Below are 19,082 nucleotides of genomic sequence, written 5' to 3'. Positions count from 1 at the left end.
GGTTGTAGCCTCTCCCCCATGTTATTCCATCTGTATATTGAGCAAGCAGTAAAGGAAACAAAAGAAAAATTTGGAGTAGGTATTAAAATCCATGGAGAAGAAATAAAAACTTTGAGGTTTGCTGGTGACATTGTAATTATGTTAGAGACAGCAAAGGACCTGGAAGAGCAGCTGAACAGAATGGAGAGTGTCTTGAAAGGAGGATATAAGTTGAACATCAACAAAAGCAAAATGAGGATAATGGAATGTACTTGAATTAAGTCGGATGATGCTGAGGGAATTAGATTAGGAAATGAGACACTTAAAGTAGTAAAGGAGTTTCGCTATTTGGGGAGCAAAATGACTGATGATGGTCGAAGTAGAGAAGGTATAAAATGTAGACTGGCAACGGCAAGGAAATTGTTTCTGAAGAAGAGAAATTTGTTAACATCAAGTATAGATTTAAGTGTCAGGAAGTCATTTCTGAAAGTATATGTATGGAGTGTAGCCATGTATGGAAGTGAAACATGGACGATAAATAGTTTGGACAAGAAGAGAATAGAAGCTTTCAAAATGTGGTGCTACAGAAGAATGCTGAAGATTAGATGGGTAGATCACATGACTTATGAGGAGGTATTGAATAGGATTGGGGAGAAGAGAAGTTTGTGGCACAACTTGACTAGAAGAAGGGATCGGTTGGTAGGACATGTTCTGAGGCATCAAGGGATCACCAATTTAGTATTGGAGGGCAGCGTGGAGGGTAAAAATCGTAGAGGAAGACCAAGAGATGAATACACTAAGCAGATTCAGAGGGATGTAGGTTGCAGTAGGTACTGGCAGATGAAGAAGCTTGCACAGGATAGAGTAGCATGGAGAGGTGCATCAAACCAGTCTCAGGACTGAAGACTAAAACAACAACAACAACAACAACAACAACAACAACATTTTGAAAACAGTTACAGTTTTAGAAAGGCAGCACTTTACAACAATGCAGATAAAAAAAACACTTCTGTAGCAAACACTCTCTCATTGCTAGAGCTGGAACTGACGTAGATGGCTCATAATGTGATAGATGAGAGTAGGGGTAGCTCACTCACATATGAAACGACTATTTTGAAATCAAAACATTTGGTTTACTAACTCAAATTCATATCTTAGGTGAGAATCATTCAAATTATTTCATCGAGTTGACAAGAAACAGTTCAGTTAATTTTGCAGGATCAATCATTCCCACACATAAAAATAATTTTTAAGCAATGGAGTTGCCAAACAATGCCTACAGTACTGCAAAGTTTTGACTACACTTGTGGCAAGAATAATGCAGTTTCCTAGATGGAATCATGCAAGATCAGATTCGGAAATCCAGGCTAGTGTGAGATGCTGTGCTCTACAAATTTCAGATATTTTTTATTTTTGAATCACTGTATGAAGAAAATAACAACTCAAACAATTTTATGGTGTACAACAATGAAGGGCTTCTGCATTGAGTCCTGACTGCCAAACTAATCCACTTTCTGAAGTCAACAAGGCAGGGAACAGTGAGAGAAGTTTGGAATACATTAAGTATGTCTTCAAGAAATGGGGCGAAATTAACATTAGCCATAAACTGAATGGGCTTAACATAGCAAGGTATTTTATTGATTACAGCTTGACAGTAATTCCCTTATGAATAGCCCAATATTTTTTTTATTAACAATGCCTTTAGTATCAATCAGGTAGTAAACTGAGAGAAACTGTACCATCTTCAGGACACTATATCAATCCTGCCTACACTCAAACTGGTAAACATACTGCTCTTATTATTATTTTATTTCTTTCAACCTGAAATATATTGCAAATTGAAAAGCTCATTCACCAGTCTCTGTTTGCATTTATTGGCAAAGTTTCCTGAGTGACCATGCAGTAAACATTACATGTAGATGACATTTATTGTTCTTTTGATGCATAGACAAAAATAGAAATCAATAAACTGTGGTTGGATTAACTCAGGTGATGCAGAGTGAGGTTTGTTATGTAAGCAGCAAAATACCTGATGGTGGCAGAAGTAAAAGGGATGTACAACGTAGACTGGCACAATCGAGAACAGCTTTTCTCAAAAGATAAACATGCTAAGATAAATTTGAATGTTAGGAAGTCTTCTTAAAAATATTTGTCAGCCTTTCTGTTCTTGTTTAATGGTGTAGGTTGTTGTCAGTGCCCATAAAAATTATCCCTAGATAAGTATTACCCATGATCAGAAGCACAGAGATGAAAAAAACCACTTGTTGCAGTGTTATCCAGTTTTCTACTCATTTTAGACAGCTGACCACACCATGTATCATAAATCTGGACAGCATAGTGTCTTGTGCTAGATTGTATAGCTTCTGTCTGTTAACACAGCACAACATGCAAGAATATGAAGCCCTGTATGAAGTCGAAAAACTGTCTGACATTATCAGATTGTTTTACATAATGGGGGAGACTATATTGCTGCTAATTTATTAATCTCATACATTTATCTTCTATGATCAACAAACTAATGAAAAGACACTATTTAGTATGCACTGTACTAATATAAATGAATTACAACTTATCTTGATAATGTCATGAAATTTTTTTAAAATTTATTTTATTTTATTTTATTTTAAAGTATGGTATTGCAAATTATGTGAATTAACAGAATAATACACACTTTCTGCTTTGAAATAGTCTGTCTCTACATTCAGTCCACATTCATACTGATACAGGTTTAAAGGACTATGAAGAAAGTACGAAAATGTAGCAGATATGGGTATATATATAACATCTTGCTAGCAAATCACCCAGTGCCATAGTTAGGTCAATGCAATTGACAGAAGCTGGAAAAGCAGGCCCTAACAAGTGTGAAATTCAGCTATTTTTTCACTTTTAGATCTAAAAGGTGCAGAACCAAAGTGGCGACCAGCTGTATGGGAGAGAAGTTATTTTAGAATTTCTTTGCTGATTGACCATCTGCCTGCTAGTGGCTCTTTCAGAGAAGAGGTGGATATCTTGTCTCCAGTGAGATTAAAACTGAAACCTAATGCACTATTCTGTCTGAAGGCTGAACACTTTACCGCTAATCCAGTGCACAATTGCAATTTACAACCCTCCCTTGTTGTCCCGATCATTACCGAGCCAAAGAATTTGCAACATGAATGGTGAAGTTAACTGCAGTTTCTGTTGGAACAAGCTTCCTCAACTCAAAACCATAAATTTGGTATCTCTATGTCATCCCATAAATGAGTATAATTTCAGAAAATTTAATCTAAATAACAAGAAAATATCAACTAAATTTACGGGGGTCATTTTAACCAATCCGGGAAGTTGTTATGAATGCTTGCATTAATGCCACCTCTTGTATGTAATAACTCCAATGAAAAGACAACATGCCACTGTTTGAAGATGTTGGCATTTGGTAAACAAATATCATATGCTGTGAATAACATATAGCTTCAGACAAAAAATGCAAATCATACAAGGGAATTTTTTGAAATTACTGGAAAATAGGACTCAAAAGCCATGAACATAATTAGATAAGAGAATCACTGCAGTGCAAGTTTGATTCCAGATTCCAATAACACAAAAGGAAAGGCAAGTGAGATGAGAAGATGAAACAAGGAAAAAAAAGTGTGAACAGTAAGGTGTCAAGTATGTCATTCTTAAGCAACACTGTCATTCATTCCATAAAAACCAAAGAGGCGAAAAGTACTGACTACATATAATGTTTAGAATATAACTGCTGGTGATGCTTTGTGAATAAATAAGTTTTTCAATTTTCAGACTGCTTAAGACAGAGAGAAACCAAAGTAACAAGAAGAGGCTATCCTAGGTGAGTGTAGGAACAAATTTCTATGCAATTTTTCCCAGGTGGTGCACTTTTCTCATAATCTATTTCTTGGTTGTTTCACACCAACAGCCCCTCTAGCTATCCCAACATTTGTACACAATTTCTTGAGGTGAAGTGGTGAAACATACTGCTGTTTTAAATTATGTGTAAACTGAAAGTGGAGATGGGGAGAAAGGAAGGCAATTGCTGCTGTCAGCTGCATTGGGGCATTAGGTGGAATCAGTGGCAATGAGTGAAAATTTGTACTGAACTGGGATTCAAACCTGGGATCTCCTACTTACTAGGGAGGTGCATTAACCACTGTGTCATCTGGACACAGCATTATTGCGGGAAAAGATTTGTTTGTGATCGTGTTAGTGAAATAATCAAAGAAAGACTTGTAAGGGATAGAACAATTTATCAGCTTCCTGAACATCCTTCCAACAGCGAGGAAAATAAAATAAACAAGAAAGAAGAATGAAAATACAACGCTGCTGAGGTTCCTAATTTAAACTAGAGGTATGTGATGCTGTAAATATGATTCCCAATTACCAAATCGTGAATACGCCCGAACTAAAAATTTATCACCATAATGTGCAATCCCTGCGTAATAAGATCGATGAAATTAACGTTCTATTAACACATGAACTTAATGATATCTCAGTGTTATGCGTTTCTGAGCACTGGGTTAACCCAGAATTAATCCAGAATACGAAAATAAGCAAATTTGTCTTGGCTGCTTACTACTGCAGGAAAAACAGCAAACAGGGTGGGGTAGCAATTTACACAAAGGAAAATGTAGATTTTATTACACTACCTGACTTAACTAGGGCAAATGTCGAAAAGGATTATGAAATTGCAGCTATAAAAATTACTCAGTTCAACCTGGTTATTGCTACAGTTTACCGATCACCGTCCGGGAATTTTGAACTTTTCTTAAACAAAATGGAGTCATTGCTAAATAAAGTAAATAAAATAGATTGTGAATTGATAATCTGTGGTGACTTCAATATTGACTTCCTCACGAATAGTGGAAATAGGGAGACCATTTTGAACCTTGCAACGTCCTACAATTTAAAGGCTGAAGTAAAAGCAGCTACCCGAGTATCAGAAACTTGTCAAACAGCTCTTGATCAGTTTCTAGTAAAGAAGAGTTTACGCAACACCTCACTAAAAATTTTCAATTTAGTGATCGTCTTGCTCAAATATTAAGCATAAAAGTACGAGGCAGTATTATTAACAACATGTCTCTTAGAACAGCATATCGAAGCTATAATCAGCATAATGTGAACTACTTCAACAACTTATTACAGAAAGAAAAATGGCTAGGAGTGTACAAAATGAATGATATAAATGAAAAATTCGACACTTTCATTGATACATTAACCCATTTCTTTGAACTTGCATTCCCACTGAAAACATTAACCATACGGGGAAACTCTAGAACAAACAGCTGGATCACAAAGGGAATAAGGGTTTCATGCCAGAAGAAAAGACTACTTCATGAAATATGTAACTCAAAAAATTCCTCACCTGTAGTACGCGCATACTATAAAAAATACTCCAAAATATTAAGAAAAGTAATAAAAGCAGCAAAAATAATGCATAATGATGAAATCATTTATAATTCAGCTAATAAATCAAAGGCTATGTGGAGTGTTATAAAAAAAGAATGTGGAGAATACAGACAACCTTGGAAAAATATAACACTATCACATAAAAATAAAAAAGTAACAAACCCCTTAGAAGTAGCTAACACATTTAACAACTTTTTCACAGGTGTTGCTGAAAATATGTTACAATCAAACTTTAAGAGCATCCAGGCAAATGAATATAAAATAAGTACATGTAGAGGATCAATGTACATCAGTTCTGTTTCACAAGATGAAGTAGCTAAAGCAATAAAAGGACTAAGAAATTCCAAATCGGCAGGTATTGATGGTATATCTGCAACAATGTTAAAGAAGAGCGCATCAAACCTAATTGAAGTACTCACACATTTATGCGACTGCTCACGTCAGGCAGGCACTTTCCCTGATGTGTTAAAAACATCAAAAGTTATTCCTGTATATAAAAAAGGGGATAAAGACAATGTAAATAACTACAGACCCATCACAATTTCCTCCTGCATCTCTAAAGTACTGGAAAAAGTTATGTATGAGAAACTTATGAAATTTATAAATAAAAACAGCATCCTATGTAATGAACAACATGGATTCAGAAATAAGAGGTCAACGACAACTGCTGTCTATGAGTGCATCAATTCCATCCTAAACCTGATGGACAAAAAACAGGAAACAATAGGAGTCTTTATTGACTTGTCAAAAGCATTTGACATGGTGGACCATAAAATTCTGCTATCAAAGCTAGAAAGATATGGTATTCGAGGTCTGTCCAACAAGTGGATCAGTTCCTTCCTGACAAATCGTATGCAGGCAGTGTGCGTCAAGCACACAGATATTGAACTAAAAACTGTATCTAATCACTTATCTGACTATAAACAAATAAAATGTGGTGTACCCCAAGGATCCGTATTGGGACTCCTTCTGTTTCTTCTGTACATAAATGATCTAAGCTTAAATATTGATGCACACAAATCAATCATATTTGCAGATGACACCACGATTCTATTAAAAGGAGACAACGATGAACAGTTACAGCAGACAGTAAACATGGTCACGAAACAACTTAGCAGCTGGGCACAGAGTAACCAGCTTGTAATAAACAGTAAGAAAACTGTTGCTCTAAAATTCCACAATGTTCCTAACAAGGACATGTTTATCCCATCAGTCTCTATCAATGACGAACCAGTTGGTAACAGTACTGAAACCAAATTCTTAGGACTTTGGCTGCAGAGTAACATCAGATGGAATAAGCATATTGAATGTCTCAATACAGAACTGAGCAAAACATGTTATCTTCTTTGTTCACTAAAATCATGCTGTAGTGAGAAAACAGTAATGAATGCATATCATGCGTACTTTCATTCTCGTCTTAGATATGGGGTCACCTTCTGGGGAAACTCTAAAATAGCTAATAGCACTTTTAAACTACAAAAAAGGGCCATTAGAATCTTGTTTGGGTGCAAGCCTAGAGACTCTTGTAAACCCCTGTTTAAGAAATCTGGTATTCCCCCATTACCGTGTGTATACATTATGGAAACCCTTTTGTTCTTTAAATTAAATGTAATAGGCAAGGACCAGAGGCTACAAAAAAACTGTGATATACATGAGCACTTTACCAGACAAAACAGGAACTTACATATGACTCAAATCAGCACAGCACTGTGCCAAAAAGGTACTTTTCACATGGGAGTTAAGCTTTATAACAAACTTCCTGAAAACATAAAAGCTATCACTGAGGTCAATACATTTGGAAAATCTCTAAAGTCATATTTACAGCATCACTGCTTTTATTCCATTGAAGAATATTTAAATTTATGAAATGTGTTATATAAATACTTGTGTGTAAAGTGTATTATTGTAAGCTTAAATATGTACGCCTTGAAATTACTTTCAGCCTGTATATTTATAACTTGACTTGTCCAATGTCTTATGCATAAGCTGCTATGTAGACAACAGGACCAATAAAATACAATCTACAATCAACTTCGTGGACTATCTTGGCATGCCTCATGGCTGATCCACATTCCCATCAAGCACCACCTATCCACAGTCCCTGTCTGTGTACACTGTGTTCGCTACTCTGAGATTCCCACGGGAAGTGAACATATTTGTGCATCCGCATTGCCAAACTAAGTGAATCAATTATATGAATGCTTGGTGTCTGTTCTTTTAAACGGTTGTGACTAGATCTCACTCAGTGGACAATGCTAGTTGGAATTTTGTTTCATCTTGGAAACTACTAAAAAGGCTTAATAACACTTTCAAGACATTCACTGTGCACATCAAATTGTCTCCTGGGACAATTGTTCATTGGCTCTTGCTTAAGTATAATGTTGAGGGTCACATAAGTAGGTTGAAACCAGGAGAGCAAATATACATGGAGACTAGACACTTCACTCTTCATATCACTGTGGAATAACTTGGAAAAGTTAAGCAATGATAAGGCAATGGATTTAGATGAAATGAGATTGGTAAAATAAATTAAACTTTTTGAGATGAAACCTAAACCATCCTAGCAACAGATTCGAAATTTTGTGCTGCATGTTCAAATTTTATCTTATGATGTAACTTTTTTCTTCTGTTGTCATGGAAGTAAGAGAGGTCAATATCCTCAATATTTTTCTGACATTGAGAAACACGATAGAATTACTTTCAAAATAAAGAACCATTTCAAATATTACTAAATTATATTTTATCATAAATATTATAAACCTTATGTAACTAACAGTAGTTGAACATGAAAACATGTAAATTTTAGTACTTCAGTTTTAGCATTGATTTTTATCTTTGTGCTTCAAGAGAACCAGTTTATTTCCTAGGGTGATAATCCACCATAAAAACGTTCAAAGTATAAACAATCAAAGCACTACTAGCAACATGTAAAAGCACGTATGCCACACTCACATTTTTTAATGTGATTATCTCAAGGAAAAACAACTTTGGTCATATTCTAAACACCATGCGATTTGGTGATAATTCCATGGCAAACCAAGCATATCAAAGCATTTTCTTGGAAGATAGAACCTTCAGTTGATTATGGACCCAGGTGTATATTTTATTAATTTCATAGCTTCTGCTGTGATTTCAGTTTGCTGCGTGATGAGAATAGGGCACTTTTGTAACAGGTGAATGTAATTTTTATCCATCAGTAAAAGGTTGAGAGAACTGTGTACATTGGTGGAATCACTTTTAATGAACATGTCAATATTCCAATTTCATAAACAACCAGATTATTGTACAAGGAGGGATAACTTTGCTCATCCAACAAGAGAACAATGTACAGAAACAGCTCTGTACCTCAAACAGTAAAAACTAAACCCTTATAGGATCACTTTGTTGTCCGTGTGTCCATCCATTTATCTGTCTGGCTGGCTGTCAAGACTACTTTTTTCAGGAACTGGTAGAGGTAACAAGTTGAATTCTATCTAAGGTTCTAATGACTATGGTCCCTTGGAAATGTAAAAATATAAGTTTCTAAGCCAAATGCAATCAAAAGATACGGTGATATATGTCAAATATTTAGATACTTGCAAACTCTTATATTGAAACCCATAGATGAATTATCTTCATATATATCAGATGTCGTGGCCCAGCAGTAAAGTGTGTGCCTGTAAACCTGGAGCGTGCGGGATGTAATCTTAGTGAGACCACAGATTTTGCCATCTTCATTTTAACCTGGCCTTCTCCTCTCACTGTTGTGACGAGGAGTCAAAAAGAAGAAGAAGAAGAAGTGATTCTTCAGTCTGCCTTTGGGATTGCTACAGTGTGGACACATGACTGTGTTCTGTGCATGGGACAACATTTGCCTGTGTTTGTGATCATACAGGCTGTTACATGTGCACTAGCTGTACTAGCAGGACCTATGGTGAACCAATATCATAAAGCAATGTTACAGTTCACCTTTTGCTCCAACTTTGTGCGACACAAAACACTCGATGTGGAATGGTTCTTAAGAGACGAGGTAAAGATATCAGTATTGGACATCACAGGTACACATGTTTCCACCATAAGCAGCACAGTGTACGGAACATTATCAATGATGTCACATGCTACAAGATTATCAGGGAGGTGAGACAAGGACTCTGCTTCTGGGAAGAGGATGGCAATTAAGGCACTCCAACTCTCAATAATGTGGATTTGGGTGTCTGAACAATTTTAGTTGGCCTTTGAACTACCTGCTGAAGCTGTGATAACTGCCCTCTGCCACCATGGCACGTTTCTTGACAACATTGCTGAGAGACATATCCTGTCTTGGATAGTGTTCAACATGTGTTTATTGATCTCTGTGGCCATGTGCGCTCCTACGTCCTCATTGGGGGCTGCAGACCCATTACCATGTATGACTAAACCCACACATGATTGTGATGAGGAAAGGAAGGATATCTCCAGTTAGAATGTATACAGTGTTGGATCACACAATTACAACCTAAGAACGTAAAGCCCCCACCCAACCTGTCTGCTCTGCCAGTGACATATGCAGCTGCGCTTACTGACACTGTGACTTCACAAAGCCTGCCACTTAGCCACCACAACCCACAACAGCCACCACAAAGCAACTGTTTGAAGGATGTGGAGAGACCAATAGACAGGGAGGCCACTACACAGTATCCTACTCCACCCAACACCACTACCAGATTCACCATCGTGTCAGCACTTGGCTCCCTTGTGGTGCCGATGGAAGCTTTCAAACCCAGACAGTGAGACTCGCTGCTGTCATCTTATGAAGAAGGACATGTCTGCAAAGAACATTCACCATAGCAATCCAAATGGAAGAAAGGTTGATACCAGGAACTAGTGACAATCTCATGCACTAGAATGACAGCACCTCACATGTGGACAACACCCACCAACTGATGTCATCAGAAAGTGATAGTGGCGGACAATGTCATAGAGCTATCATTACAGCACCTGTTCCTCTATGGATGCCCTTTCAAAGGAACCATCCTGGCATTTGCCTGGAGCGATGTAGGGAAATTGCAGAAAACCTAAATCAGGAGGGCCAGATGCAGGATTGAACCATCGTCCTCCCGAATGCAAGTCCAGTGTGCTAACCACTGCGCCACGTCGCTCGGTCACAGTCAATGTCAATGTGATTCACAGTACAGCACAGATACAATAATTCTGAAACAATGATTCACACGTTGGATGACAATATTACCCTATTAACTCTTTAACTGCTCTGGATGTGTTGACACGCGCACCTTTGTACCAGTCCCTGTGTGCTCTGAACGTGTTTACCATGTCTGTGCACAGACACATTCAGAGTACCAGGCAGAAGGACTGGTGGTGCGCGTAAACACTTTCAGAGCACACAGGGAGAGGTACAAAGGCGTGCACATTAACATGTCCAGAGCAGTTAAAGGGTTAGAGGTGCATATTTTTAAAAAATCCAGATTTTGATGGATACAACTTGTACCACTCTGTTGGAGTGTGGGGTAGCAAATCTAAGTGTGACCATACTCCTATCTGCATGGGAAATTCCCTCGCCATATTTGGAATGTGTATCATCAATCTATACTCAGTCAGGCATATCAAACCAACATCAATATTCTGTTTTTTTACTCCATAGACTTCATCCCCTTTTCCTTTGTTGTTGCAACCACTCTATAATTGGAGGTGACTTTAATTATCTATTGCATCAACAGACCAACATCCCAGCTACTCTCCATGTCCAGCACTACACAGAATGGTGGAAAATACTGCTTTGTTAATGCGTGGGAGAAGGTTCATGGTGATACCCAAAGTCACACACATCTTACAAGCCATTGTACAAGCAGAATAGATCACATTTAGGTCCCCAAAACTGTCCAGTCCAGAGTGCTCACCACACAGAAATTGCCACTCCCTTTTCTGACCACTGTACACCCCTCCTACTTCTACCGCAGTCAGCCTGCTGCAGCCGTGGGCCACGGAAGCTTAACGTCTGCCTCCTAAATGACCCAGTTCGTTGACAACTTATCACAGCAACATGGAATTCCTGTGAATGTGTTCCCACATAGTCCTCTACAGTAATGTGATGGCTCAACTGTGCCAAACAAATGATCAGGAGGGAAGTGGTCCAATGTGGGAAAGAACCAGCTGTGTGTCATTGAGACACCATGAGCTACTACAGCACCATGTGATGAGAACTCGATGAGCTACCTGTGTCACTCAAAATGCAGAGGAAATGGCAGCACATTAAGGCCGAGCTCCTTTCATTGACATACAATAAGCTTCAGGGTCTGGTCGTGAGATCGTGCAGACAGGATATCGTGGCTGAGGAATTATCATCTATGCTCCATACCATGTTTGATCATTGTTGTCATTGTCAACAGCTTATTTCCATCCTCCTAAAGCAAGACAGTAATTGCGTCAGCACACAGGTGACTATTGTCTCTGCTTTTGCTGACCACTTTCAACAATTTTACAATGACAGGATTATGGATGATGCAACATCTGACGGTGATGTCCAATATGTCGCATGTACTCTTGATGCTAAGAAGGCAACATCCTTGGCAGAGGCAGTCATTATGGATGAGGTGGCAGACACTATCGCCAAAGGTGTGATGAACAAATTTCCCGGCCCAGGTGGCCTCTTGGTTGAATTCTTATGGGTTTTCCATGATCTGATGATCCAGAGTTGGACTGGGATGATCCAGAAGCTGCTCAGTCCCAACTTAGATGTGTCAACAGCCTTTGTGGCTAGCATTTTAATTCCAGTACATAAACTGTCCCCTGGTCTGGATATCACCAAACTTTCTCTCACTTACTATTCTAACAATGCAGCATGCATAAACTCAGTATTGCTCTCAATCATTTTGCTAGAGCAGATATTGCTTGGTCATGGTGACAACCTACAAGCTGCCCAGGGCGACTGTCAGGACCTTGTCACCTCGCTTCGTCCTGCCACCTCCGTGCAGCACTGGAATCAATCGACTTCAATATTGCCTTTGATAGGGTCCTACACCAGTTCCTTCTATTGGTGGTGATGTGTAAGGTTTCTCTCCACCATTTGTTGACACCCTGCAATGCCTATTTACCAATGACACATCGAGTATTTGAGTCAACGGACACAAGTGGGACCGATTTCAATACAGCATACCATGAGACAGGATTGTTCCCTGTCCATTGTACTATTCACTGTTACCCTTGAACCTGTTATCGAAGGCCTTACAGGACTCACCCTGAGTAGCCATATCTTCTGCTACCAGGCATGTGCAGACGACCTCCTGCTCTTAGCACATACACCTTTGGAAATACATAACACCATCACATGGATCTGACAGTATGGAAAAATACCAGGAAGCATCCTCAGTGTGGCCAGACCAGTGGTTATGAACATCGCTTGTGGCCTCCGTGATGAAGAGATACTGCTGCTGCCTGCAGTAGACAAACTCCAATACCTGGGTATCGCATTTACTGAACGTACCTATCATACCCATCAAACCAGCGACTTCACCATTTGGGATAACCAAATCAGTGTTATATGTTCATTGCCACAGTGAGGTACTCACATGTCCGTCAACACGTGATGTCTGGGAACACATGCAACAGATGCTGGCATGTTACTTCCGTGTCCCGTCAATGACGATCAGCCCACAATTCCTTCTCCTTTTGAAGGACACGCATTTTCCACTCACCAAGCACCATGCTATCATATGGTTCAAGGGCCTGATAATCACCCTTTTTCAGACTGGTACAGCATACTACCCTAGGCCTGGCCAGTGAATGGGAGATGTGCTCGAAGGAGTGCACACTTTACCTCCCACCTTACATTTCTATGATTTTGCCTTTACTCCTCATTTTATTTCTGTTTCTTGCCATGCTTCCCAGTGTTTGTGGGTCTTGAGCTGTTAGGGAAGTATATCCCTTTTGATAAAATCTGTGAGGGGATTAAATGAAAGGAAAAAAAGAAATTGATGATTCCTATTCTAGGCCACTTCTACACATTTCCTAACTTGACTCAGCAGTCACAATGGGTGATGAGTACATTGAGGTCAGGCCTCAGGTTATGACCCCTGTCCACTTTGCCCTGCTACCACTGACGACAACTGTGTCACTTTCTTAAAAAAAGAAGTGGTAAAGTGCATGTCTGCAAATCTGGAGAGTGCAGGATCTAATTTTGATGAGACCGCAGGTTTTTCAGTCTAAATTCTAACTTAGTGAAGAGTCACCAAAAACAACATGTGTTATATCCTAGCCAGTAATGCCACCCGAGCCCGCTGCCAAAAGGTTGGCAGCATCAAAGTCCAGACGCCGTCCGCATAAGCAGCGCCAGCGAGAGAGGAAATCGCCGCGAGTCTGCGCGCGCCACCGCTGGCTTCTGGGTTCTTAAGTGCTGGAGTCGCGAGCGCTAGGACAGTTCTGTATTCGCCGCTCAGTTGTATACTCGCCACCGAATTGTGTACTTGCTAGTCAGTTGTGTGTTCATTGCAGCAGAGTTGTTGTTTGTCGTCAGCCGACGCTGACCTAGCCGCTCCGACTCGAACTAGACAGATTTACGTAGACACGGAGTTCACTACTGTGTTGCTGTATCTTCGTTAATAAAGATAAGTACCGACTCTTATTTAATCAGAGTGTTTGGGTTTTCATCTTTCTGTTCACTGTTCCAGCGGACCGGTCGGCCCGCTATTAAAAGTGTGGCAGTGACTTCGTAAGCCGTTTCTACAGCGAATTGCTTGTCGCTACGAACGCCGCCACAAAACTGGCGACGAGGACTTCCGAACTCGTGTGCAGGGCTGGTTCAACTTGTTTCTTGTTATACTTATTATAGCGATAAAATTTTGGGGGCTGGTTTAATTTGTGTTCACTATGTCTGCCGAATTACAACAGTTGATCTTGTTACAGAGCCAGCAAATACAAAGTCTGGTGGAAGCAATCGCCCAACAAGCGGCTAATCCACCAACACAAAAGGAACAAGCACAGGCAGCACCACCTTTCCGTGCTTTTGATGCATCAAGAGAAGAATGGCGAGAATATTTCGCGCAGTTGCAGGCGCACATGACAGTCTACAAAATCGCAGGTACTGAGCGGCAGCTTTATTTAATTTCCACTGCAGGCGTGGAAGTCTATCGACTACTTTGTAAGTTGTTCCCGGAATCCCAGCCAGAAGCTTTAGACTATGACGTTGTTGTTAACAAGCTTGCTGAGTATTTCGAGTCGCGAGTTCATGTGGCAGCAGCCAGATTCAAGTTCTTCAGATTAAAGAAACTGCCACATCAATCTAATAAACAGTGGTTAACAGATTTACGGGGCCTCACCCGTCAGTGCCGATTTAATTGTGTGTGTCGAGCTTCCTACAGTGATGTCATGTTACGAGGCGCTATTACTCAAAACATTGCAGATTCTCGTATTCGTGCTGCTATCTTAAAGTTGCCTGACCCGTCATTAGAGACTGTGATGAACATCATTGAAGCCCAAGATACTTTTGACTATGCTGAGTGTGAGTTAGATCAGCCATGTATTTCTCAAATTGCCTGTGCTAAGCAAGTTATGTCACGCCCGCGGCCCCACCGGCAGAGTCAAACTGTCAACACTAGCCGGCCGCGTCAGGTTAAACACATTCGTCAGCCGCGTGTGCAAAATGATAGAGTTAAGTCTTGCCCTAAGTGTGTTCTTGCTCATCCTCGTGAACGTTGCCCGTTGAGAAACGCGGTTTGTCACTTTTGTCAAAGAAAAGGACACATCCAGACTGTTTGTTTGCGTAAACGCAAGAACAATTCTAGTGCTGCCCAGCCCATGGATATTCATGTTCTTCAAAGCCAGCCCGCCCAGAAGGTCGCATTTAAAGACTCTTCCACGGTTCGTGTGGGTAATAAACTTGTTCGCAATAAGCCACCCACCCAGCCCTCTGCTATGCGACCCAAGCGTAATTCAAACGCTGTAAAAAGTAATGTACAGACTGCAAGTGAAGCGGGAGTTGTTGTTCCACCCGCCCAACCCACGAGTTGTCGTAAGCAGCGAACACGTGCTAAACGCGCTGATTTTGTGTCTTCCGCCTCCACTGCACCGATCCAGAGACAGTGTAATAAACTATTTGTGAAGCTACGCATCCAGGATAAGACCTTCAATTTTCAATTAGACACTGGTGCGTCTGTGACTCTCATAAATAGTGCTACGTATGCGGCTATCGGCCGCCCTAAACTTTCAGCGGCAAAACATTCTTTGGCTACTTATAGTGGAGAACAAATTCCTGTGTTAGGTGTATGTAGCGTGCCAGCCACATTCCGTGGCAATACAAAAACAGTTTCATTCACAGTGCTCCGCACTACAGACAGTGTAAACATTTTCGGATTAGACTGTTTTGACTTGTTTGGCCTGTCTATCCAAGACAATGTGTTGCAAATTAATTCTGTTGTTGTTCCTCAAGACAGCATAACCGATTTGTGTAAACGATACAGTGACATATTTAAAGACGAACTAGGTTGTGCTGCGAGCTTTGCCGCTCATATTACGTTAAAAGATAATGCTCAGCCTCGATTTTTGTCGTGCTCGTCCAGTGCCTCACGCCCTCCGGGCACCTGTAGAAGATGAACTTCGTCGTTGGCAAAACAACGGTGTTATTCAACCCGTTTCAGCGAGCCAGTGGGCTTCTCCCTTAGTTATTATAAAGAAACCGTCTGGCAAGTTACGTTTGTGTGCTGATTTTAAGTCGACAGTTAATCCTCAGACTGTCATTGATTCTTTTCCTTTGCCTAGACCGGACGAGCTGATGGATAAGTTAGGGGAAGCTCGTTTCTTTTCCAAAATTGATCTCCGTGAAGCATATTTGCAATTGCCCCTCGACGAGCAATCACAACAGTATTTTGTCATAAACACGTCGTTGGGGTTGTTCCGTTTTCTGCGTTTGCCTTTTGGTTGTGCGTCAGCTCCAGCTGTTTCTCAGCGTTTTTTGTCACAACTTCTGGCTAATGTGCCATCGTGTTGCAACTATTTAGACGATATTGTTGTGTCCGGTCGGACGCTTGCTGAACATTTCCGTAATTTGGAGTGTTTGTTTACAGTGTTGTCTCAGGCAGGCCTACGTTGCAACATCGATAAATGTTCATTTTTCCTTACGGAGATGGAGTATCTGGGACATGTTATTAATGCTCAAGGCATTCATCCCTCCCAGTCACATTTAGCAGCTATTCATGATTTGCCCGCCCCTCGCAATCTGCATGAATTGCAAGCAGTTCTTGGCAAATTGACATATTATATTAGGTTTATACCTAATGCATCACAGATTGCTGCATCGTTGCATCGTCTCCGCCGTAAGAATGTTCCGTTTGTGTGGTCAGCTGATTGCCAATCAGCCTTTCAGCAGCTTAAAGAGGCTTTATTGAATGATCGTTGTCTGGTCCATTACGACCCTAACAAGCCTCTGGTGTTAGCTTGTGATGCCTCTTCTTTCGGCCTCGGTGCTGTGTTGTCTCACCGAGTCGGTAACACTGAATGTCCTATTGCGTTCGCATCTAAATTGCTAAACAAAGCTCAGTGTAATTATAGCCAATTGGACAAGGAAGCGTTGGCTATTGTGTTCGGTGTCACAAAATTCCATCACTACCTCTATGGTAGACCATTCTATTTAGTAACAGATCACAAGCCCCTGACATCACTGTTTCATCCGTCTAAACCAGTTCCTCAGCGGACAGCTCTGAGACTACAACGTTGGGCTCTTTTGTTATCACAATACCAGTATGAGATACTGTATCGCCCTACAGCTCAGCATGCAAAAGCTGACGCGCTTTCTAGATTGCCGATTGCTGCAGATGATGTCTTCGATTCCTCTGACGACTCTTGCCATCAGATTGACGCCGATGAGCATCACTCCCTCCGGGATTTTCCGATTGATTATCGTCAGGTGGCACGTGAGACAGCTATGGATCCTCATCTGAGTTTACTATTACATTTTGTTCAACGTGGTTGGCCGTCCAAGGCAAAGGACATATCGGATCCTGTGGTTCGTCGCTATTATCCGCAACGTCATCTGTTGTCTGTTTCGCACGGAGTTTTGCTGTTACGCACTGAGAATGACCAGCTTCGTGTAGTGGTTCCCCAAGTGCTCCAATCCAAGGTCCTCAACTTGTTGCATCAAGGTCATTGGGGAGTGGTCCGCACCAAGCAGCTTGCCCGCCGTCATTGTACATGGATCGGCATTGATAAGCAGATTACGCAGATGTCTACAGATTGTTCGACGTGTGCTGAACACCAAGCTGCTCCGCCTCAACGCTATTTTGAGTGGGCACGCCCTGCCGGTCCCTGGCAGCGAGTGCATATTGATTTCGCTGGTCCATATTGGCATTCTCGTTGGCTCATCGTGATAGATGCATTTAGTAATTTTCCGTTTGTTGTGCCCATGCAGTCTACAATGTCTGCACAAACTATACAGGCGTTGACTTCAATTTTTTGTATTGAGGGTCTTCCAGAAGTTTTAGTGTCTGACAATGGTCCACAATTTACCTCTGCTGAATTTGAAAGTTTTTGTTCTGCCAATGGCATTCGCCATGTTCTTACTGCGCCGTTCCACCCTCAATCGAATGGTGCAGCAGAACGTTTTGTACGTACATTCAAGGATCATATGGACCGCCTTCGTGCTACGCACTCTCATCAGCAGGCCCTCATCACGTTCCTGTCGTCGTACCGGACCATGCCACGCGACGGCCCTTCGCCTGCGGAGCTTCTCCACGGCCGTCGTCATTGCACCCTACTACGGTTGTTGCACCCCCCGGATCGACCCGCCGCTTCTGAGCATCGCACGCGTTTTCCACGCAACGACGCCGTTTTTTTTTCAGAGTTTATCACGGTCGCCGTCGTTGGGAACGTGGTACCGTGATACGTGTCCAGGGTCGCGGTTTTTATACTGTTCAAGGTGCTACTGGGGTGCACAGGAGGCATCAGAACCAGTTGCGCCGCGCTGGCCGCCCGGATTCTGCCGCTCGTTCTTTGTCCACAGATTTTGTCCGCGGCGGGTTCCAGCCGCGCCTTCCGACTTCGCTGCCACCCCCAGGGCAGCAGCAGCAGCCGTCGCCGCTACCACGCCGACAGCCCGTCCCGTTGATGCCTCCCACGCAGCTTCATCCGGGAGCGCCCCAGGTGGTCGCTCCGGTGCCTGCGGTCCCTCTTCAGTCGCCACCGCCTTCGGAGCTGATGGACGTCGACCCCTCAGCCGGGCCGCCTTCCCAAGCGGTGGCTGTGCAGTCTGTCCTGCAGCCGCTTTCCTTGGGCACCCCCAAGGAGTCTGACACCGCAGCGCCTTGTCCGGCGCCCACTCAGCAGCCGTCGACGCAGCGTCAGGAGACGCTGCCTCTCTTCGTGGGTCCCGACGCCCCGTCGAGTCCAGTACCAGAAGCTGCGCCCGTGGTCACAGGCGTGCACCCTGACCTCGGTTTTCAGTCGGTGTTTCCCGAGGCCCCGCGCAGCCAATTATTATTATGTATTTATGCAATTAAGTTTGTGTAGAAACCTCTACATGGGGGGACTCCTTACATCCTTACACTCATCTGGTTTTTTATGTAAGGTTGCAAAACTTGGTCTGAAAGTTGATGATAGATTTCTTTGTTTCAATTGGTCAAAATCTATTTCTGTAACTTTCTCACCTCAAAATGGTAGCATTCTCTTACTAGAGATGTGATACATTCTGTTTGATCCATACTTATAACTAAATATGATTGACTTCAGGAACTATTGCAGAG

General features: G+C 41.7%; 1 protein-coding gene across 1 annotated transcript; it reads left to right on the top strand.

Moving 5' to 3' along the window:
- Window positions 1–11,849: 11,849 nt before the first annotated feature.
- LOC126485072 (uncharacterized) lies at window positions 11,850–18,849 on the top strand. The gene is made up of 2 exons (XM_050108675.1): window positions 11,850–11,970; window positions 18,344–18,849. The coding sequence occupies exons 1-2, from the start codon at window positions 11,850–11,852 to the stop codon at window positions 18,847–18,849; spliced, it is 627 nt and encodes a 208-aa protein (XP_049964632.1).
- The last annotated feature ends 233 nt before the right edge of the window (window positions 18,850–19,082 follow it).

This window comes from Schistocerca serialis, chromosome 6 (genome assembly GCF_023864345.2).
Source record: "Schistocerca serialis cubense isolate TAMUIC-IGC-003099 chromosome 6, iqSchSeri2.2, whole genome shotgun sequence".
In the NCBI taxonomy this organism is placed as follows: domain Eukaryota; kingdom Metazoa; phylum Arthropoda; class Insecta; order Orthoptera; family Acrididae; genus Schistocerca; species Schistocerca serialis.
The sequence above is the reverse complement of the archived record's forward strand: the minus strand, read 5'-3'. Positions and strand labels throughout refer to the sequence as shown.

What these genes read in the sequence shown, in the direction of transcription:
- LOC126485072 (XM_050108675.1), top strand. Translation starts at nt 11,850, where the DNA reads ATGGATGATGCAACATCTGACGGTGATGTCCAATATGTCGCATGTACT. An exon ending in GGCAGACACTATCGCCAAAG is followed by an intron (nt 11,971 to 18,343) that starts GTGTGATGAACA and finishes CTTTGTCCACAG; the next exon opens with ATTTTGTCCGCGGCGGGTTC.